The sequence below is a fragment of the Pipistrellus kuhlii genome, unplaced genomic scaffold, assembly GCF_014108245.1.
Source record: "Pipistrellus kuhlii isolate mPipKuh1 unplaced genomic scaffold, mPipKuh1.p scaffold_m20_p_2, whole genome shotgun sequence".
In the NCBI taxonomy this organism is placed as follows: domain Eukaryota; kingdom Metazoa; phylum Chordata; class Mammalia; order Chiroptera; family Vespertilionidae; genus Pipistrellus; species Pipistrellus kuhlii.
This window is the reverse complement of record NW_023425515.1, coordinates 42,254,770-42,278,822: the sequence shown is the minus strand read 5'-3', so window position 1 is coordinate 42,278,822 and position 24,053 is coordinate 42,254,770. Positions and strand designations below refer to the sequence as shown.

General features: G+C 36.7%; 1 protein-coding gene across 6 annotated transcripts in view; it reads right to left on the bottom strand.

Moving 5' to 3' along the window:
* Window positions 1-24,053, bottom strand: part of LOC118722686 (interleukin 1 receptor accessory protein) — a 159,934-nt gene that overhangs the window by 87,308 nt on the left and 48,573 nt on the right. For all 6 annotated transcript variants that reach the window (XM_045583829.1, XM_045583827.1, XM_045583825.1 and 3 more), the window contains one exon: window positions 16,577-16,649. In XM_045583829.1, coding sequence (XP_045439785.1) covers window positions 16,577-16,649 — 73 coding nt within the window. The remainder of the gene's footprint in view (window positions 1-16,576; window positions 16,650-24,053) is intronic.

Below are 24,053 nucleotides of genomic sequence, written 5' to 3'. Positions count from 1 at the left end.
CGCGCTGTCATCACTGCACTCCGCTGCGTTTCTATCACAATGACAGTTTATGACTGTTCAGTAAACCATTCGGCCCGCGATTTAGGCTGGATTTTAGATTTTGGCCCCTTCTCTGATTGAGTTCGACACCCCTATGCTAAACAATACTTCAAAACTACTGTTACAGTTGTGCAGTCACTTTGGAAGAGAATTTGGCAGTTTCTTACAAAGCTAAACAGTTACCATATGACCCAGAAATTACACTTATAGGCCTATACCCAAGGTAAATAAAAATATGTTCATACAAAAACTTGTACACAGATGTTTACAGCATCATTATTCATGATAGACAAAAAGTGAAAACAATCTAAATGCCCATCATTGATGAATGAATAAACAATGGAATATTACTGATTAATAAAAGGCAATGAAGTACAGATATACATGCTACAACATGAATGCACCTTAAAAGTGATAAATGAAAACATTATGGTGAGCCAGTTGCAAAAAGCCACATACAATATGATAACATTTCTATGAACAATGTCCAGAATAGGCAAATCTATAGAAACAGAGAGTAGGTTACTGTTTCCTAGGGCTAAGGGAACCAGGGAGAGAGAATCTGTATTGGCAGCTAATGAATATGTTCTTAACTTAGTTTGTAACATGACTGATATCTATTGCTTTCAACACATGGACTCTTTAGAAAAAATGTAAAATAAATGATGTCCTTAGTAGTGAAAGGGTTGGGATTCATAGGTCTACTAAGAAAAAGAACAATGGGTTTGGGACTAGAAGACAAATGCTTTATCCTTTCTTTGATTTATTATCTCCATGATTATGGCTAAGTCAATCAACCTCTCCAAATTTCTGCTTCCTGATCTGTGACATGGGAATAATAATATAATTTATGATTTTTATGATGATTTCTGTGTTTGCCAATGAGAATGATGTTGGCTGTAGCTTTATCATAGATGGCCTTTATTATATTGAGGTATGATCCTCCTGTTCCCTCTTTGTTGAGAGTTTTTATCAAAAATGGATATTGAATTTTTTGAGTGCTTTTTTTGCATTTATTGATATGAACATGTGATTTGTCTTACACTTTGTTTATGTAATATATCACACTTATTGATTTGTGAATATTGTACCAGCCTTGCATCCTTGGAATAAATTCTACTTGATCATGGTGTATGATCTTCTTAATATATTGCTGCATCTGATTTGCTAATACTTTTTGAGGATTTTAGCATCTACGTTCATCAGGGATATTGTCCTACAATTCTCTTTCTTTGTAGTATCTTTATCTGGTTTTGGAAATAGGATATTCCTGGCCTCATAAAAAATTTAAAAAAAATCTTGGAAGTATTCTTTCCTTTGTTTTGGAATATTTTGAGGAGGATAGCTGTTAGTTCTTTGAATGAGGAGCCATCCAGACCAGGACTTTTGCCTAAGAATAGGGATAAGGCAGAGATGTCCGCTTTCACAATTCTTATTCAATGTAGTACTGTAAATCTTAGCTACAGTGATGAGACAAGAAGAAAAAAAACATATAAGGCATCTAAAATGTCATTATTCATGTATGACATGATATTGAACATAGAAAGCCCTAAAAATTCCACGAAAGCCGAAACCGGTTTGTCTCAGTGGATAGAGCGTCGGCCTGTGAACTCAAGGGTCCCGGGTTCGATTCCTGACAAGGGCATGTACCTTGGTTGTGGGTATATCCCCAGAAGGGGGGTGTGCAAGAGACAGCTGATCGATGACTCTCATGGATGTTTCTAACTCTCTGTAAAAAAATCAATAAAATATATATTTTTAAATTCCACCAAAAAACTAATAGATTTAAAAAATTATTTCAGCAATGTAGCAAAATACAAATTTAACATCCAAAAATTGATGGCATTATTATACACTAATAATGAATTCTCAGAAAGAGAAATTTAAGAAGCAATTCTATTTACCATGCAACAAAAAAATTAAGATAACTGGGCATAAATTTAACCAAGGTGGTAAAATACCTGTACTCAGAAAACTATAGGACATTGACAAAAGAAATAGAGGAAGATATAAATAATTGGAAGAATATACCATATTTATAGATTGGTAGAAGTAGAATCATTAAAATATCCATACTATCCAAAGCAATCTAAAGATGTGATGAAATCCCTATTTAAAATAGCAAGAGCATATTTCACAGATCTAGAACAAATGCTCCAAAAATTTATATGGAACCAAAAAGGACCCTAATTAGTCACACTAATCTTGAGAAAGAAGAACAACATTAGAGAGATGACAATTCCAGATATCAAGTTATGCTACAAAGCCACTGTACTCAAAACAGCCTAGCAATGACATAAGAACAGGTGGAATAAAACAGACTCCAGAAATAGACCCAAGCCATTATGCTCAATTTATATTTGAGTAAGGAGGCAAGAGCATACAATGGAGTAAAGGTAGTTTCTTCAATAAATGGTGTTGGGTATAGTTAGCATGTCTCAGTGATTGAGCTTAGATCCATGGTCAAGGCATATGTCTTGGTTGTGGGCTCAATCCCCACTGTGAGGCTTGCAGGAGGCAGCTGATCAATGATTCTCTCTCATTATTGATGTTTCGATCTCCCTCTACCTCTCCCTTCCTCTCTGAAATCAATAAAAAATATATATATGAAAAAATAAATGGTTTTGGGATAATTGTATAGGTAAATTCAAAAAAGTGAAACTAGATTAACAACTTACAATACACAAGAATAAACTCAAATGAATAAAAGACTTAAATATAAAAATCCTAGAAAAAAACATAGGCAGAAAAATCTCAGACATCTCTCATAGCATTATGTTTGCCTATACATATCCTAGGTCAAAGGAGACAAAGAAGAAAATAAACAAATGGGACTACATCAAAAGAAAAAGCTTCTGCACAGCAAAAGAAACCATTAACAAAAGGAAAAGGGAGCCCACTTTATGGGAGAATATATTTGCCAATGATACATATGATAAAGGGTTAATATCCAAAATATATAAGGAAATCATACAGCCTAACAAAAGGAAGATAAAAATCCAATTAAAAATGAAAAAAGGACCTAAATAGACACTTCTACAAAGTGCACATACAGATGGCCAAGAGACATATGGAAAAATACTCAAAGTCACTCATCATCAGAGAGAAGCAAATTAAAATGACAGAGAGGTATCACCTCATACCTATGAGAATGACTACCATCAACAAATCAACAAATTACAAGTGCTGGCAAGGATGAGGAGAAAAGAGAACCCTGGTACACTTCTGGTGGAAATGTAGACTGGTGTAGCCACTATGGAAAACAGTATAGAGTTTCCTCAAAAAGTTAAATATGGAACTGCCAGTTGACACATGTCTATGAATATATCCTAAGAAACCTGAAACACCAATCAGAAAGAATTATATGCATACCTATATTCATAGCAGCTCAATTTACAATAGCTAAAATATGGAAATAGCACAGTGGGAGAGTGGACAAAAAAGTTGTGGAATACTATGCAACTATATAAAAAAGAAGAATCTCTTACACTTTGAGACAGCATGAAGGAACCTTATGCTAAATGAAATAAGCCACTCAGAGAAAGACAAGTATCATATGATTGCACTCATATGTGGATTCTAAAGAACAGAATGGATCCAGAGACATAGAAACATGGAACAGTCTGAAGAATCATAGAAGGAAGGCAGGGGTGGATGAGAAGGAAGAGATTAACCAAAAAATGTATATGTATATATGCATAACCTATGAACACAGATAATAGTATGGTAAAGGCCTGGGGCAGGGAGTGAGTGTGGGCTAGAAAGAGTTAAGAGGGGGAAAATGGGACATCTGTAATATTTCAACAATAAAGATAAAGTAAAAAAAGAAATTATCCAAATGTCCTAGCATTTAAAAACATCTTTTCCCACTAACTCTGGATGCTACCTTGGGCAGCTGCCAACTACAGAGCTGGCTTATTTTCTTTTTTGAATTCCAGTTTTACTTCAATTTGATTCTCTAAGGATTTCTTACCAACACAGCAATTCATTTTAAATGACATTTATTTTTAAATTCATCATTTCTAGCTGCTTTACAGCAAAAGGGTCATTTAAGAGACCTTGTCCACCATACTGAGAGAAGCTGAAATCTTCTTCAATCTATTTCCCACATGGGAACTAGTAGGAACATTTAATAAAGAGATAATGTCAGGGTCCTGGCTCAATCCTTTCCATGACTTTTTGTCGCAGTGAAGATCAATGTAACATCCTTAATAGGCATTGGACCCTGCCTACCTCTCCCTCTTCACTCCCCCACCCAACCCCATTTCTTACAGGTCCAACAACATTGGCAGCATGGTCATTATACCTCACACATACCATCCTATTGCCTCGTTTTCATCCTTCAATGGGATATATTGTCCAATTGCTTTCCATCAAAATAATGTCCCATAACCTTCACTTTCTAAGAACCTGCTTATGTACTTCTTTTATTCTGTCCTGAAGCTCCCATAATATTACAATTTCCATAAGGGGAGAGATCATTTCTGTCTTGTTTACCAATAAATACAGACAAGCACAGTATCTAGCATATATTCTATGAATGAATGAATGAATGAATGCAAAGTAGCTTACTCCTTTTTACATTCCTGTAGTACAAAGCTTTGTACATAACAGGTGCCCAGAAAACATCTACTAAGCTTGATTTCATGTCTCATCATAAATAAGCAGATTCCATACATGTGCAAGTTTTATAGAACTTTGACCTGTTTCTTCTCAATCATAAAAGTGCATCCTCAAATTATAGGAAAATATTCTTCTGTGTTAAAAGTGATTCATTCTTTAAAATAGAAAGTAGTCTACAAAAACACTGATTTACCTGGGACTGAAAGGGACTTATGTATTAATCCTGAGCCAATTTTCAGGTTTTCAATTCTGGAGAGTTTACAGCGAGTGCAGTATTTGTACGAAGTGGTGATAATGCCCCAGCTCCATCCTACGTGCAGTTGCTGAGTGTAGGTGACAGTTTTTCTAGCTGTTCTGTTGCCACACACATACACAAACATGACAGCTTCTGAGAAAGAGAAGACATTCCAGCTCCATCCAGAATAAAATGGAACTTGGAGTGAAACCACCATCAAATTTCAAAATACATACCCAATCACTGCCAAAGTCTAGCAGAGAAAAGACTGGTATTTTTAGACTGAATAATTTTTTAGAGCTACACCCGGTTGGATTAAAAAAAAAAAAAATCTGAGCCACATGTAAGCATCGTTTACTAAGAAAGTCCTTTAACACATAGGAGGAGGACTAGAAGGAGGGACTGAGCCTGCTATACCTGGGTAAGAATGAAAGATACAGTGAGTATCTCTGAGTTAGTGACAGGGGAAGTCAAATGACGAATGCCAAAACAACCTTGCAGCATACTGACGTTAACAGCTTCTCACTCCACTCATACACACTGTTTCTATACCAAACCATCTTCGCTTTATGCATCTGTCATCTTATATAGAACTGTTTTCCTTTAGGAAATTTTGTAGGACCTTGAAAAAATATATACAACCTGAATAGATACAAGTGAAATTCACTGTATATGTTTCAGGAAGCTTGGAGTAAATCAACTAGAAGTAGTATTTGCAACAGAAAAAATCACATCATATATTCTGTTTGCTTTTTTCTAAATTGGTTTAATGTTTTCTTTCAAATGTATGTGTTCATATCATCAATAATTGACAGACAGCTTGGTCTGACATGTTTAGAAAGTGAAATGTTTTAATTATAAAGAATTCACTGGCAGCATGATATAGTGCCAGTAGCATGCATTTTATAATCAAACAGGTATACAAGTTTTACCACTTCATAGTTATAGTAAACTATTAAGTTAAGTTTATAATTCATTTTCTGAATCTTGAGTTTCTTGCTGGCAAAGATAGACTAACATTTATTTCTATCTTATAGAGCTGTTCAGAAATGTCTCCCCAAATTATATACACACTTTAATAGCTGACTGCTCAGTTGATATTTCTCTCTGTTCAGATTTAACCCATTGGGATTAGTAAATTATTCAAAATATGTACACATTTTTAGAGACACACCTGTATACATATAGACAAAGTGTATATATGTACACAGGTATAATACATACATATACAATAGTTCAATTAATATTATTTCCCTTACATTCCTTCTTTTCTATTACACACTCTACTAAATAATTATTACCAATTTACAGAGAATTAGAGTAAAAGAGATTTAAAGCCATGCTTAGCTTAGCATGATCTTCCTTTAGTAATTAAAAAAAAAGTCAATACTGCATAATGCTTCATGGCTATTATTGCAGTCATCAATTATCTCTGCATTGTAGATGAGAGGAAGGACCTTTTTAGTAACAGAATATTTATAGCAATAAAGGTGCAATCATTATAGAGCCTTCTCTAACAAAGAAAGCAGAAACAGCTCTGCCAGCATGGTTTAATGGTTGAGCATCAACCTATGAACCAGGTCATGGTTCAATTCTGGGCAGGGCACATGCCAGGGTTGCAGGCTCCATCCCCAGTGTGGGGTATGCAGGAGGCAGCTGATCAATGATTCTCCTCTCATCATTAATATTTCTATCTCTTTCCCCTTCTGAAATCAATAAAAATATATTTTAACAAAAGAAAGCAGGAATAGCCCTGGACAGTGTTGTCCACAATGGTTAGAGCACCAGTCCAAGGATCAAAGGGTCACGGGTTCAATTTCCAGTCAAGGGCATATACCTGGGTTTTGGGTTTGATCTCCAGGCCTGGTCCAGGCACAGTTGGGGCCCTGTAGGAGGCAAACCATGGATCTCTCTATCCGTCTCTCTCTTCCCCCTCCTCCCTCCTTCTACTCTCTCTAAAAGTCAATTGGGAAAAAAAAAATACTCTCAGATGAGGATTAACAAAAAAAGAAGAAACCAGGAACAAACACCTTATCTCACTTTCTTCCTGAAATCCTCCCTAGCATCTCACTAAGAACATTGCATGTAGTGGGAGGGACTCTTCCAACACTTTCATTTGCTAATTGCTCTATTCACTTTCCCATGATTTCATTTTTTCTCCAGACAAATATACACCCTCTTTCTAGATCTGAATACAAGCTGGGTTTCTACTGAGCCTCAAGCACTACTTTGCTACTTGAAAAAACATTTATAACTCAGTGTCAATTACAAACAATAGCAGATTGTTTCTGCCTTAGTCTTTAGGAATGCAAAGTGCTAAAGGAGATTCAGCTTCAGACCTTCTTGCTTGCTATTCCTCTTCCTTCACTACTATGAAGGCCATGCACAGCTCTATGCCTCCATCACCTCTGTCTTACACTTTCTTCAGAATATAAGTATTCAGGTTGACAAAGCCATATCCTTGGAGATGCTGGAGGTGCATTAGACTTAAGAAAACCTCTATAATATTTAAGGATTCTATTTGCTTTTATCATTGTAATATACCAGGAAGGAGGTAAAGAATCAGAATATCAAAAATGAACTCTTCAATAAAGATGCCATCCACTGCAAAGCTCAGAAAAATGGGGAGCTACTTAAGTTTAGTACTTTAAAAAAAAGTTATTTTGTGATCTGAAACAGTATATAGCTGGGTTTACATCAAATTCAACAAGTCCCTCTGAAAACAGTCATAGAGTCTTATATTTCAACTATAGTTTTAATGAAACTTTAAATAACTAGGAAATAAATAAAATTCATGGCATTTATTAATAAAGAGCTGTATTTATGCAGAGAAATCACTAGTGATTGATGGATGTGCTCTTTTTCTGTGCTTTCTTTTTCCTTCTTTTGAGTGTCTACTCTTATGATGTAGATCACACTGATAGCAATGAGGAAACAATACTTGGCAAATACTCCTTACTTAGTCCTTCTCATTGGTATGGCAAACTCAAAATTTAAAGGGAAAACAATGGTCTCTTATACACATTACAAAAAATGCAAACATCACTACCTCAGTATACATATAACAATGCACACTCCTGCCTATCTCTCAGGAAACACTTTTAAAAATGTGAAAGTATCTAAGAAGGAAAAAAAAAATCAATGGGCTGCCCTCGCTGGTATAGCTCAGTTGCTTGAGTGTAGTCTCATGCACGAAAAGGTTGCTGGTTTGATTCCCAGTCAGGGCACATGCCTAGGTTGCAGACTCAATCCCTAGGATTTATTGATATTTGTCTCTCCCTCTCCTTTCCTTTCTCTTTAAAAATCAATAAAATTATTTTTTAAAGTGGGTTGACTGACTAGCAAAGAACTTTAAATTATTATTTCAGAACCTACAAACACTGTAGGAAAGGGATATTTATTTCCCAATAATGTACAACCATAATAAGAGTTTTGATTCAGATGGCAGAGGAGAAATGAAATTCATGAAAACAACAGAACTTAGCCTAGTGTAGGTTATTGAGGGTGGGATTATTTTATCTCTTTCCTCTCATTTTCCCAGCAACTTGTATTTTCGTTGTTTCTACTTGACTCTAAATTAAGAAAGGACAAAAGAAAACATTCTGCAAATAAGCTTTTATGTATTTGGATGGCCAGTTCTTAAAGTTGTTGACTGAGGTTACCAGATTATTTGTAAAATGTATCTATTTTTTATACGTTTTATTTTCTAAATACATTATCATCTAAATAAGAAAAAAAATTAAAAACAGTGAAATGAAAATGGGTGATAACTGGCTTGGTGTGATTCACTGATAATCAAGATGGTGATCTGATCTCAAGATGGCAGAGACAAATGTTCTGTGGAGGTGGGGGTGAGGATGCAGAGACAAAGGTGATTTAAAGGGCAGAATAAATTCTTATAAGTCAGACATTGCCACCTATAATCATACACAACCATTTATTACCTATAAAAATACTGGTTTCTCTTAATAGTCATGTAAGGGATGAACATTTTTCTAAACAAAGAACTATCACTGTGGAACAAAAAGCTGTTCTGAAGCATTTATAGTTGTCAAGTCAGCATCAGACCAATAAACTATGATGCACAGATCTCTGTTCTATTGGGATCCAGAATACTGACCCTCAGGAAGTATAAGTAACTTAAAAATAAACATCAGAAGTTTCAAAATACAAATGCAGCACAAAAAAGAAAAAAAAGAAAAGAAAAGAAAAAAGGAGGGGAAGAGATATCTGCTCCCAAGATGCAGCATTTAAAATACTACAGGGTATGTTATATTTCTGATGACCTTTATGTCTAAGAAAGAAAAAAAAGAAACTACAATATATTCTTCAAAGATTTCTCAAATGTTTAGGCTAAATTGTATAGAAAGGAAGGGTGTTCAGGATTACCAGCCATGAGCACCAGACAGACTGAATGTCACAGGAACATTCACATATAGAGTTTTTAAAAACACACATTCAAGTAATATGAGGCCCCTGGGCCTGACAATAAATGGAATCCTATTCAAAGCTTAAAGAACCATTACATAGTGCTGAAGATGTTACATGTCCTCACAAAAGTAAGACACAATTAAAAATAAAAAAAGAACTACCCAACTCTACCTAGAATATATTCAACACAAATATTCTATTTCCCTGAAGGAATTTCTGTCATCCACAATCTGTTCCCAATTTACCTTTCTAGCTTCTAAATTGTCTTCACAGCATCCCTTCATTGCACTGCACTGTTCTGTTCCCAAATAACAGATATATATATATATATATATATATATATATATATATATATATATATATATATATATATATTTTATTGACAAAAACAATTGTTCTTTGATTGAGAAGTCTTCCCTGATAGGTTCCTACAGAACTAGTAACTTTCTCTGTTCTCTCAAAGTATTCTATTGGGTGTCTATTTTTGCTTCTTTCTTTCAGACTTTACTGTAAGATGCTTACAGTAAAAACCTTCCTGATTGTGCTTTAGACTCCTTAATATAAAATGATAAAACACATGATCTTTAGGATAAGGTGAAAGCTGTAAGATAAATACTTGTCAGTAGAAACCACTTAAATGGGAAGAGCATACCCTGTGTGTGCATGTTGTATAATAACACTCCTTATCCTCTATTTCAAAGGCAGGAAGGCAGCATTGGTTGGGGCTCTGCTGTTGTTGGTTGGTTGGTTTGGTTGATAGAGAAGGATGCTGTGACACAGAGTGATTAAAAGACGTCTTTCTGTCTTCAAAAACTCACAAAGTGAAACAGTCAGAACATACACCAATGTCTCTTGACTTGTGATGAAACAGTGTTTTTTTTTAGGTATTTGTTTATTTTGCATTGTGTAATTCACTCTCAAGCCAAAAGATTATTTCAACCCTCTGAAAATTTCTTATACCAAACAGAAAAGAAACTGGGGATTTTACCTGCATTAGCAGAGCAACATCCTGAAGGAAGGGAATCCTATCTAATAAAGAGGGAGTATGCTAATTGGCCATCACTCTGTCACAAAGATGGCTGTACCCACAGTTGTGAAGACCCCAGAGCCCAAGGTCCCATAAGGAGCCTTAATGAGCAATCAGCAGGGACCTGAGGCTATGCCCTTCCCTGCCCCTGTGGGGCTTGATAGGGGACCTTATGCCGCACCCCCTGCCCTGGCTTCAGGCTGCGGGACCTCAGGCCGCACCCCCTGCCCCAGTGCCAGGCCAGGGGACCTGCGGTCACATCCCCCACTTGGCAGGGCTTGACAAGGGACCTCAGGCCATGCCCCCCCCCCACCAGGTGGGGCTTGATGGGGGATCTTAGCTCATGCCCCCAACCCAGCAGGACTTGACAGGGGATCTCAGGCCATGTCCCCCCCTGGCAGGGCTTGACAGAGGACCACAAGGCATGTCCCCTGCTCCAGTCTGGGCTGGGGGACCTCAGGCCATGCCCCCCCCATCCTGGCACTGGGCCAGGGTACCTGAGGCTACGCCTCCTGCCCAGAAGGGCTTGACAAGGGTGGGATTGGCCTGGTCTGGATCTAGCCCAATCAAGGGAAGGGGCCAGCTGGGTCTGTGCAGGTGGTTGGATGGGGACTTGACTCTAGGTCCAGTGGTGAGCCCCAGACTCTGAAAGGAGAAAGGTTTTCATATACATTTTACTAATTTTCTTTCATCTCTGACACTTCTATTATAGAGAAAGGGCAAATAGCAATATTAAATTATTTCCTCTAATTAATACCCTTTTAATGTGAATGAATTTCGTACACCAGGTCACTAGTATGGTATAAAAAAAGAGTTCTGCCTTTGAGTAGCAGCAGCCTTCAAGGTCAGCTCTAGCAGGTGCCCCATGAGTACTGTTACCTTAGGCCACCTCCCTAGCTCTTCATTTCCTAAACTATAAAACGGGCATGGGATATTCCACCTCCATACCTCCACAGTGTTTTCTGCAACATTAGTGATAATGTTTGTGAAATCTAGCCCTGCACCTGGCACACAGCCAACTGTTGGCTCACTTTTAAAGAAAAGCTAATGTTCAAATGTGTGTGTGGGGTGTGTATGTGTGTGAGCGCGCGCGTGTGTGTATGTAAAGAAAATGCATGGCTACCATTTTTGGAGAAGAAAGTGCATCGCTATCATTTTTAGTTGGTCTGTGCAGCAAATAATTTTGATATGGCAATATTTTTTAAATTTGCCATACTATCTGGGGTGCCGTTTTCACTATCTTTCCAACTTGAAATCACAAGTTCCAAATATTTATTTCTACTCTGAAGAGAGCTTTTACAGTTTGGCTTTTTAACATACTGCCAATGAAACACCAAAAGAGAAATGTGTGACAAGTCAAAGTTTGCTTTTGGAATTCTTGAAAAGGAGAACTTCTTAGAATTTAATATTGAAAATGCTTAATATGGTAATAAGCAAAAATGGGAATATTGAGTTTTGAACATGCATTGCAGTGATTTTCATCCTTAAAAATAATATATTAAAAATAATAATATATTAAGGAGGTCTGAAAAGCACCAAAACCTATGACCGAGTGACTCTTGAACAGTAAACAAAACCTGTGACTCCTCAGATCTTAGTCTTCTTCCTAAACTGTTAATATGCTAGTGGAGTCCAAGGGAAGTATATTTAGTAAGAATAGCATGTATCTTGGGAAATGAGGAACTCGTTGAAGTGACAGTTATGCTAAAGATTAGCTGTGGGACTTCAGATAATCCACTTAACCACTGTGATCTTTTTTTTTTTTCTTATTAAAAAACTAGTGCTTGGTGCGCAAAATTCATGCACATTAAAAGGGTATTAATTAGAGGAAGTAATTTAGTATTGCTATTTGCCCTTTCTCTATAATATTTATAGAAGTGTTAGAGATGAAAGAAAATTAGTAAAATGTATATGAAAACCTTCCTCCTCTCAGATTCTGGGCACACCACGGGACTCAGAGTCCCATGCCCCACCCACCCACATGAGCCTCAAAATTGCAGACTCAGCCTTCACCCCACCATTGGGCTATATCCAGACTCGACCAGTCCCACCCTTGTCAAGCCCCACCAGGGGGCGTAGTCTCAGGTCCCCTAGCCCGGTGCCAGGACAGGGGCATGGCCTGAGCGGGGAGGTGTGCCTTGAGGTCCCCCATCAAGCCCAACCAGCAGGGGGGCACATCCTCAGGTCCCCCATCAAGCCCTGCTGGGAGGGAGGTGCAGCCTGAGTTTCTCTTACACAGCACTGGGGTATACCTTGAGGTCCCAGGTCAAGCCCCACCTGGTGGGGTGCATGGCCAGAGGTCCCCCAGCTTGGCACTGGGGCAGGGGGAGCAGCCTGAGGACCCCTAGCCCAGCACCATGATGGGAAGTACACCTTGAGGTCCCATGTCAAGCCCTGCTGGGTCAGGGAGCATGGCCTCAGGTCCCCTGGACTGGTGCCCAGTGGGGGGTATGGCCTGAGGTCCCCAGCTTGACACAAGGGCAGCAGGTACAGTCTGAAGTCCCCTGTCAAGCCCCACGGGGGCGGGAAAGGGTTTAGCCTCAGGTCCCTGCTGATTGCTCTTTAAGGCTTCTTACGGGAACTTGGACTCAGCTGTGGATAAAACTATCTTTGTGATGGAGTGATGGTCAATTAGCATATTCCCTCTTTATTAGATAGAATGGAGTTTGACTATCCTATCCTGCTTTAGTTTTCTCATAACACTCTTTATTTCTTAGCCTGACTATTCCATGGTCTGGGTATAAGAATCAAATGACAGAATATGTAAAACATAAAGTGTTTTTTTGGTGTTTTTTTTTTTTTTTTTTTTTTTTTTGCAAAGGGAGTTTATTATCACTGTAACTACCATATCATAAATACATTTTCACTATTATAATAATCCACACTTTAGTTCCTTAAAAGAAAGCAAATGCTTATTTTTGATTATTGGCTTTTATCACCACCTGAGATGAAAATGATGCTCCCACGTTCCTGAGCAAACAAAGAAATCCCATATAGAACTGCCCACAGAAAGACCATGTTCTAAAGCCAGAATCATGTGACTTGAAGTCCAACTCACTGCACTTGAAATACATTGCATGGAACTCAAGTTTTGATGTTGTTATAATTCATTTTTATAAATTTGAGGATTCCCTAAAGAGGAGGAACTCATGGAAGGGTCCAGAACAACAAGATAAAACTCTTACTAGTATCATATACATTTACAGTACTCTAGGGTTTTCAGACTATCTCTCCCCTGTTACACACATATCTTGTTGCTCCAACCAGAGGGGTACCCTACACAGAAAGAGCCGCATGAAAGACCAACAAGTCTGCTGACATATATGTCACCATAAGAGATAGCACCTTGATGCACAAGAGGTTGATTGATCCCCCATCCTGTGAGGTAATCCTCCCACCCCCATAGTCCAGAGTCAGTTTCCTCTTTTATTTTTGTCAACAACACTTTCTTTTTGTTCCTCTCCTCCAACTAGGAAATACATCACTGACACAGACACAATATACCTTTTCATAAGGAAGCAAATGAATATGTGCCAGATGGGCTGAGGGGATTACAACATGTTTCCTGCTTCCATGGTGACCCAATGGATCTGGTATGAGAACTTAATCTTATTTGAGAAGTCAGCTTCCCAGAATTATGAGTCACAGTTTCCTTGTAGAAAGCTCACTTTCCAAAAGAATTTGGGGTGGGGGAGCTCTTTGGAAGAATTATAGTAAAGGTCATTCAGATAAGCAACACTGCTTAGATGATTAGGGAAGCACCAGCACCACCAACTTCTGGGACTTCACTGTTCTCCCAGTAGAAATAATACAGTCACCTCTCTTTTCCTTCAAGGTGAGGCAGCATATCAAACCACATTGATGAATTGCTGGTATGAATCCAAACAAGAAGTTCCATTATAAAATTGGCCAATTTTCCTAAAAATAGATGTGAAAGGAATATATATTAGAGAGAGAGGGAGAGAAAGAAGGAAGATGAATAAGAATAAGAATAAGAATAAGAATAAGAATAAGAATAAGAATAAGAATAAGAATAAGAATAAGAATAAGAATAAGAATAAGAATAAGGAGGAGGAGAAAGATGAAGGAGGAGGAGGAGGAAGATGAAGGCGGAGGAAAGAGAAGGAGGAGGAGGAGAAAGGAGAAGGGGAAGAGGAAGGAAGGAAGGAAGGAAGGGAGGGAGAGAGAGAGGAAGGGAGGGAGGGAGGGAGGAAGGGAGGGAGGGAGGGAGGGAGGGAGGGAGGGAAGAAGGAAGGAAGGAAAGAAGGAAGGAAGGAAGGGAGGGAGGGAGGGAGGGAGGGAGGGAGGGAGGGAGGGAGGGAGGGAGGAAAGAAGGGAGGAAGGGAGGAAGGGAGAGAAGAAGAAATTAAGATGGAGATTGGAGGAAGAAAAAAGAGAGGGAGAAGGAGAGAACAGAATGAGTTAATATATTAATGAGTTATGAGAAAACTAAAGCAGGATAGGATAGATAGTTATTGGCAGGGCTATTTTAGTGAAGATTGTTAAGGAAGACCTCTGTAAGCAGAGAATTAAGTCAAATAAAAACAAATTATGATCAGGGGTTATATTAAGCATATTTAAAAATCAGGATATCATGGCACTGACCATCAACTGGGGCACTCACTAAAGCAGGACATATGTCAGTCTAAAAAGCCAATAGAGCTATTATATAGTCATGTATCCCACCTGAATATCAGCCCTGCATAATATACACTTTCATCTGTGAAGACCCCAGGAGCCAAGGAGATTGGAAGTTATCTCTCCTCTCAGCTTTGAGCTGTACTCTGTCCTAGTTATACCTCTCCTTCATTGGTATTTTTGGTTTCTAATAAAATTCTTTAAGTGTCATAGCAAAACTAAAAAACACCCAGAAAACATCATCAGGATGGTAGGAGCGCTCAAATCCATGTCATGTGAAGAACAGTTGAATGTATATATTTAAGAGCATGGTCATGATTATATGATCACTGTTGTAACATTTGTGGAGGCCTCTCACATAAAAGAGGAAATAAAGCAATGGTATTCAAGGTATGGACAATATTTTTAGGGGAAATATACATTAAAAGCTTTTTAAAATTAATATCTATATATCTAGGTTCCTTGCATTAAAATTAGAATATCACTGGCTTATGTATGTTCTACAATATTTAAATCAAGAAGTTGAACCAAAGAAATGTATGGAAATGACATAAAGATATATTTCATTTATATGTACTAAGATCTAAAATGTTATCAGTCCTTGATCGATGATTCTCTCTCATCGATGTTTCTAACTCTCTATCCCTCTCTCTTCCTCTCTGTAAAAAATCAATAAAATATATTAAAAAAAAGAAAAAGAACATTTTGCCGAAACCGGTTTGTCTCAATGGATAGAGCACCGGCTGGGGACTGAAGGGTCCCGGGTTTGATTCTGGTCAAGGGCATGTACCTTGGTTGCGGGCATATCCCCAGTAGGGGGTGTGCAAGCGGCGGCTGATAGATGACTCTCTCTCATAGATGTTTCTAACTATCTCTCTCCCTTCCTCTCTGTACAAAATCAATAATATATTTTTTAAAAAATGTTATCAGTCCAAAGATATAACCAGATATAATTAGATAACCACTAGTTAGAGATACCAGAAAATAGTTCTGAATAGTAATTCTAGAGAAGAGAGGAGATCTGAAAAGATAAACTTTCAAGTCCCTTGTAAGTCTGATTTCATATAATTCAGGCTCATGATGGTTGAGTTTGGGAATTCAAACTCAATAAAGGCTTTGGCTGGCGCTTCTTATGAAGCAACACCCAAAGAAAGATTGAGCCTGACTGTTTTTTCTTTCCTATATAGAAGCAGCATGACAGATGTTTTTATAACATCTCACTTGACTGTTACCACCAAGGCCTTCTCCACCACTGGCTCAAGTTTGGAAAACAGTCTACAATCACTGTCATTTCTTTTCTTATAGGACCTGCTATAAGAAAAAGAAGCAGGGTTCTAGTTGTTTTGGATCTGGAAAAGTCCTAACATTTTCACACACCAGATCACTAACCTAATCGCACTGTGTACTGTGAAGACTAGAGATGTCAGTGGTTCCTCCTACCATTAAAATTCTCTGATTCTCTCAAATTTATGATGCTGTGCTACCACAATAGAAATGAATAATATTATCTTCATTTCCATAAAGACTAGAGACAAAACACTATTCATGGCTTGCATTTCGATTGTCAAAAGCCATCCACTTACCCGAGGCATCACTTTGCAAGATCCCATAGAAGTAGAGGCTCGTTACATACCACAGAAGTCCCATCTTGTCCATCTAAATACAAAGGTAAGGAAGAGGACTCATTACTCACAGTACTTAAATAATAGTTAATGTATACGCATAGTGACTATTAATCAGGAACTATTCTGAAAATTTTACAATATTAACAAATTTAATTGTCAGAACCAACCAATAAGATAGGATTTTTAAAATCTCTGTTATAAAGAAATTGGGACAAGTTTCAATCACAAAACCAAGATACTTTGGATAGAAAGTGGTAGAGTAATCATCAAACTCCAACAGCCTATCTCTAGAACCCTTCCTTCTTTTCTTTTTTAATTAATTAATTAATTGATTAATTAAATTGATTGGAGTGACATTGGTCAACATGAGCATGTAGATTTCTGTATATTGAACTGTGTGCCCACCACCCAAAGTCAAATTTTCTACTGTTACCTTATATTAGGACCCCTTTCTCCCATCACCTCCTTCCCTCTGGCAACCACTACATTGCTGTTTGTGTTCTTAAGTTTCATTTTTATATCCCACATATGAGTGAAATCACATGGTTATAAGCTTCTTCTGACTGATTTATTTCACTTAGCATAATGTTCTTAAGCTCCACCATGCTGTACTACATGTTGTAGGATTCCATTGTGTATATGCACCACAGTTCTCTATCTCGGGACGCTTTGGTTGTTTCTATGTCTTAGCCATGATGAATAATGCTGCAGTGAATATAGGGGTGCATATATCTTTGCAAATACATAATTTCAAGTTTTTACATATATACCCAGGAGTGAGATTGCTGAGTCATATGGTAGCTCTATTCTTAATTTCTTTTTTAGGAAGACTGCTTTCCATAGCAGTTGTACCACTAGCAGTGGATGAGGTAGATCCATTTATTAATCTGATATATAAACTGAATTATAAAAACCTACTTACAAAAAAAAAAAAAAAAACACTCTGGATTTTTTTTTTTCATTAGGGTCACATTCCAGCAGATGTTTGATCATCTTCTTTTCTACACATTTCTTTGGTTTATTTCCAACTGGAAGTATTTTATAATCCAAGCAATTTTCCTTCTTTGGGATGAATAGGAAATCTAGAAATTCTGAAATCTGACTTGGTCAGCAGTCCACTACACTATGAATTTATAGTAAAAGGAAATATATAAACCATATGCCTTGTTGTGGCTGCTTTCTTATTCTCAGTGGAAAAAAACAAATGATGACTCTTGAATCCAATTTCTATGGTATTGAGCCTCTCTATTGAAAACCAGCTGAAATAGTCAACCAGCAAGAACCATGTCCTTACTTTTGGTTGTGTGATCTTTAATGCAGAAGGCCTAGAGATTTAACAACTCTGTGAAATATTTCTTTCCTTAATACCCGACATATTTGGCCCCTGGTAAAGCCTTTCTAGGATTATAAATACTGAAATATTTACATTACTGAAAAATTTCATACTATAGATCTCTCTTTTTGTTTTTGAACACAATAATCATATGTATGGGTGCTTACCAGAGGTCTTGAATATGTGTCCAGATTGTATTTCTAGTAAGTGAAAGAGATGCATTTTATACCTATGTCTGGCTAACTATAAGACTATTATTATCTCAAACATTATGTCCTATGCCATAAGCTTTACAACCACAGGGAGCCACCAGACTTAAAAGGTCAAAGAGTTAGTTGATTAATAGGGTGACCATATAACAGCATTTAAATAGGACAATTTTAAGAGTATTATGCTAAAATAATAGGTGTAAATTGATACTGTCCAAGCAATCCACACAGTGTGTAGTCAGTCACTTTAAAAGGCAATGCAAGTTTCCAACTCCTATCACCTCTCTTAACCACACATCATCAGAAATATCTGGTTCATACTGTGCTTTCTCCTCTAGCATGGTCATATGCAAATCAAGTGACTTGATTATATCTTAAATAACTGTTTTATTCCAAAGATTAAATGTATCTTCCTTATCACCACCATTCCTTTTCTATTCATATACTGTTACTTTAGGGAACGCTTCTCTCCATCATTCATGGGTTCAATAAAACAATGTACTGAAGTCTTTCTGCTTTTAGGTCTCTCTGATAGGACTGTAGGGGCCACTAAGGACACTTCTTCCCAGCAGAAGAAATAAACCACATGTAAACCACTTCAATGTCATCAGCTAGGAGCAACACAGACGCAGAGGCTCTATAGGATATGTAAAGATTTACCAGGCAGACATTCTAGCACCAGGCAGAGTTTAGCAAGCCTTAAAATGTGTATACAAAATAACTGTGGTACAGAATAAACAGTGATAAAATAGAGAGGAGCAGATAAGTACAACTGAAGACTAGCAAAAGACAGAGATGACTCTCGCTAAGGCAATTGGAGAAGACTAAATGTAAAAGGGAGCCTTTGAACTAGCAAGAACTGGTTTGGAAATTTAAAAGTGAGGCAGAATGAAAGTCTGTGGAAAGGAAGCTCAATGGAGAATAATGCTCAAAGATAGGGGAAAATGGACCATAAATAGGAAATAGTCTATAAATAATTCAGTTTGGCTCAAGCACAGGATATTCGGAAAAGTACTATATAGAAGATTTTGTTGGAAAGCAGGAAGAGTTAGGATTACAATATAACAAGGATTTGTGTATCAGGTTAGAAACTTGGGGTTTAATTTTAACAGCAAATAGGGGAATCATTGAAGGATTCTGATTAGAGGAGTGATATTAACATCCAGTTCTGCCTAATGGAGATCATTCTTCCAAGCACGTATTAGATGGATTGCCACTAAATTCTGTCTTGAAATCATCTTGGCTTCCTAGTCTGTCATCCCAGTAATTGTTATCCTCCTAGCTTTGTGTCATCTATAAACTTGATCAGTATGCCACCTAGGTCCTCATCCAGGTCATTAATTAAATTAATTAATAATTCTGCATTAATCCTTGTCAGTGGAGAGCAACTAGATATTTCATTTCAGATTCAGGGCACAGTACTTTCAGCCCTAATACTATTCCTAAAGCAACACTTAGAAGACATTCTAATTAGGGTGATTGAGGACCTTAATTGATATTCTCATGAGTAACTGGATTATGCCAGAGGCAGCAAGGAGTCAGGTCACCAAGGTAAAGCTAATCAAAAGATAACTTGTGTGCAAAGACAAGTCCAGGGTCAGTTTGGCCTTGTGATGAATTAGAATAAAGCAGACTGGAAAAGAAAATGTGATTGTGTCGGCTGTTTTTGACAGACTAAAGGTACCGAGGTTAGTGGGAGGAGGTTGACTGGTCTGCGACCTCTCTAAGAAGGCAGGTTCATTTAACATCATCTTGCATTCTGCCTCAGGATTTTATTATTGTGACTAATAATGCATTTTTCTTAAGAAAAAAAAATAGGGAGTATTTATTGACTTTGAGGGAAGGAGATTTGTACTTTCACTTATTTATACATTCATTGGTTGCTTCTTATATATGCCCTGACCAGAGATCAAACCTGCATCCTTGACCCAATGAGTAATACACTTTGTTTCTTGTTTCTTGGGGGGAGGAGGTACTGGGTATTTGCAGAGATGGAAAAGCTGTCAGAAAGAATAGAAATCTGCTTAATAACACATGGTTTCTCATGGTCTGAATTACAGTCTAGCTTTAGATTGCTGTGATAGAGTTTAACAGACTCTACTTTTGCTTCAGATTATGGAAACTTTTATATAATAAATTTACATTCACTCTCTCTTCATTATCCATTTTATTTACTATATGATCATTTTTATACTTCCTCTCTGAGGTATTGGTACTTCTCTTATAGTCAATGCCCTTGTGTCCTGGTATATCAATTTGGATGCCTATATCACCTAATGAAAAGTTTCAAATATGCACGTAGGTCTATGTTATCAACAACAATGTTAATAATGATCACTAATGTGTGCTCAGAACTTTTACATCAACTCCTGCATATGAAGCTTTCTATTTTTTTGCCTTCTCTAGGCTCAATAAGCACCAGGATCTCATTTCTGAGTTAGGCCTGGATTTTCTCCCTGAGCAGTGGGTAACAGACTAAATAAAACTAGTTTTGCTTCCCCAAGGATGGTAATTTTTCTACCTGACCATTTACTCAGATTTAGTTCCACACATAAGCATTTCAATAGTCCACAGGACTGATTTTTTCCCTCAGTTTCCTGATTCTACATATAGCTCCATATTTAGGTCATGGCTACTCTTTGAAGCCCATGAGCCTAGTTGGAGCTTGAACCTTCAACATGGTGTTTTTCAGCACATTTCCAAGAACCTGCACCTAGATAAGTATAATACCTTGTAACCATGAAGCTGCTATCTTCTGCTTCATTCCTGATCAACAGATGCCTTTTGCTATGGCCCGCATACTGAAAATATGGCCACTAACACCAAGAAACAAACCTGAAGGTCATCCTTGTGTGAGGTCAGCCCTGCAGCCATATCACTTGCTCGAGTCCTGATTCAACCCAGATTCTTCTTTTTCCCTTCTCTAACTTATTGATAAAGTATGAGCAGATCTTGCACAGCTATGGCAAATACATCTTTGAAGGACATTGTTAATTATCCTATTTTGCAGAAAAGGAGATAGCATTTACTTAAAAATCAGAGTTATTTTCATCACCAATCTTTTATCTGGTTTCTAGTAGGTTTTTTTTTTTTTTTCCCCCCATAGAAGGATCCTTATGCAGAATATTTCAGAATCTAATATTTATCAATGAAAAGTTTCAGCAAAGTGACATGAAAGGCTCTGATTCTGGGTCAAACGAAGCAAGGAAACTCCACCTGTCATTCTCAATGAATTGCAGCTGTAAACTTAGGAAGACTACGTGAAGCAACTATTTGAGGACTCTAAAAATTAAGGAATTGGGTGTTATTTTCAAGTATATATGAACCTCAACATGCACCAGAAAGCACACTATAAAACATTTAAAAGAATTAAAGTCAATCTTCTCTCTACATAATTAAACAAGAACTCTATAAAAGAAAAATAATAGGGTAATCACTTCAAAATTAAGAAATATAACTTTAAATAACACATGGATCAAATAGGGAAATTAAAAAAATATTTTGAACTGAACAAAAGTGAAAGAAACAGCATATTAAATAAATAGGATGCAATTGAAGAAGTGTATACAGGATAAGCCATAGCATTATAGGCCTACATTAAAAAGAATAAATACTTCAAGCCTATAATCTAATCTCCCATCTTAAGAACTTGAGAAGAGAAGAGAAAAATAAACCAACCAATCAAAATGAGGAACATAATAAAAGAGTAGAGATCCAAAATTTTAAAACAGAGAAAAATAATAAAACCAGAAGTTGGTACTTTGAAAAAAAAAATACAATTGCTAAACCTCTAGCTAGGTGAACCAAGAACAAAAATAAAGCACATATCCCTAATACCAAGACTGAAAGAAGATATATCGCTAATGGTTACATAAGCATTAACATGGTAATAAGGCAATGTTCAAATCCTTAGGCACATAAATTCCACAACTTAGATAAAATAAAAAAACATCTTAAAAACCACAAACTACTCAAGCTTATTTAAAATAAAATAGATCCTTTCACTGATCCTATTATTATTAAAAGAAATTGAATTTGCAGATAGTAACCTTCTAAAAAATAGATACCCAAGCTTCTGATGATTTCACTGGTGAATTCAATCAGACATTTAAAAAATAAATAACATTTATTTATAAATAAATAAATTCTACATAATCTCTTCCAGAAAATAGATGACAAGACAGTTCCCAATTCACTTTATGAGATATTACTCTAATTCTAAAACCTTCCAAAGACAGCCCACAGAAAAGAAATCTATAGATATCCCATAACCAAGCAGAATTTATTCCAGAATGCGAAGCTAGTTTTAGTATCTGAAAAATCTAAGAAAGAAAAACCTCATGATCATATCAATTGAGACAGGAAGAGCATTTGACAAAATTCCACATCATTCATAATAGAAAGAAAACCTCTCAGTAAACTATAAATAGAAGGAAACTTCCTGAAACCAATAAAGAGCATCTGCAAAAAACCTACAGCTAACATTGCATCATATGCAAATTCAATTTCTTTTAATAATAATAGGATCAGTGAAAGGATCTATTTTATTTTAAATAAGCTTGAGTAGTTTGTGGTTTTTAAGATGTTTTTTTATTTTATCTAAGTTGTGGAATTTATGTGCCTAAGGATTTGAACATTGCCTTATTACCATGTTAATGCTTATGTAACCATTAGCGATATATCTTCTTTCAGTCTTGGTATTAGGGATATGTGCTTCCTGAAACCAATAAAGAGCATCTGCAAAAAACCTACAGCTAACATTGCATCAGACTGAATGCTTTTGCGCTAAGATCAGGAGAAAGGCAAAGTTATTCATTCTTTGTACTTCATTCCCAAAGTCTTAATCAGTGCAATAAGACTATTCAAAGATGACATAATTTTCAACATAAAAAATCTTAATGAACCTATTAAAAATAGAAATGAATAAGTAAAGTCACAGAATATGTAATCAACACACAAAAGTTAAACATATTAGTATATACTAGAAATAAAAAACAGAAACCATTTTTAATAAGGATGGTTATAATAAATTAAAAAATGAAATATTTAGCTTAAAATCTAACCAAACCTGTACAAGATCTAGATGCTGACATTTATAAAACCTTGATAAAAGAAATCAAAGAAAACCTAAATTAAATTGTATGGTTGGCAGAATGGCCCCATGCCTTAGATCCCTGGAATCTATTATCCTATCTTACTTAACTAAAAGGATCTTATAAATATAATTAAAGTTATGAATCTTAATGGAGAAAGGTTATACTGGATTATTCAAGTGAGACTAATCTATCACATGAGCCCAATCTATCACATGAGCCCTTCATGCAAATAACTTTCTCTAATTAAAGTAAAAAAGATGCAGCAGAAGGACAAAGCAGAGAAAAGCAAATCAAGAAAAGAACTCAAAAGGCCTTTGAGATTTAAAGACAGATGTAGCAACATGTCAAGGAATGCAGGTGGCCTTACAGAGCTGACAGTCAGTAGGAAACTACAGTCCCACAACCACAGAAAACAGAATTCTGCCAACAACTCTGGAAGTGCATTCTTCCCCAGAGTCCAGAAAGGAGCCCAGCCTTGCAGACACTTTGACTTTAGCCTTGTAAAACTCTAAACAAAGGCCAGATAAGCCACACTGTACCTGATTTCTGAGCAACAGAAATTATAATATAAAGAGTTGTTCAAGACACTAAGTTCTGTTAACTTGTTACAGAAGTAACAAACAATAATACAATAGACATAGAATAGTCATAAATTGAAAGTCTCCACATAGAAAATATGTCAACTTCCCCCCAAAATTAATTGACAGATTTCATGAAATTTCAACAAAATATCCCAAAAATATTTTGCTTACAGATAGTCAAGCCGATTATGAAATGTATATGGAAAGAGAAATGCC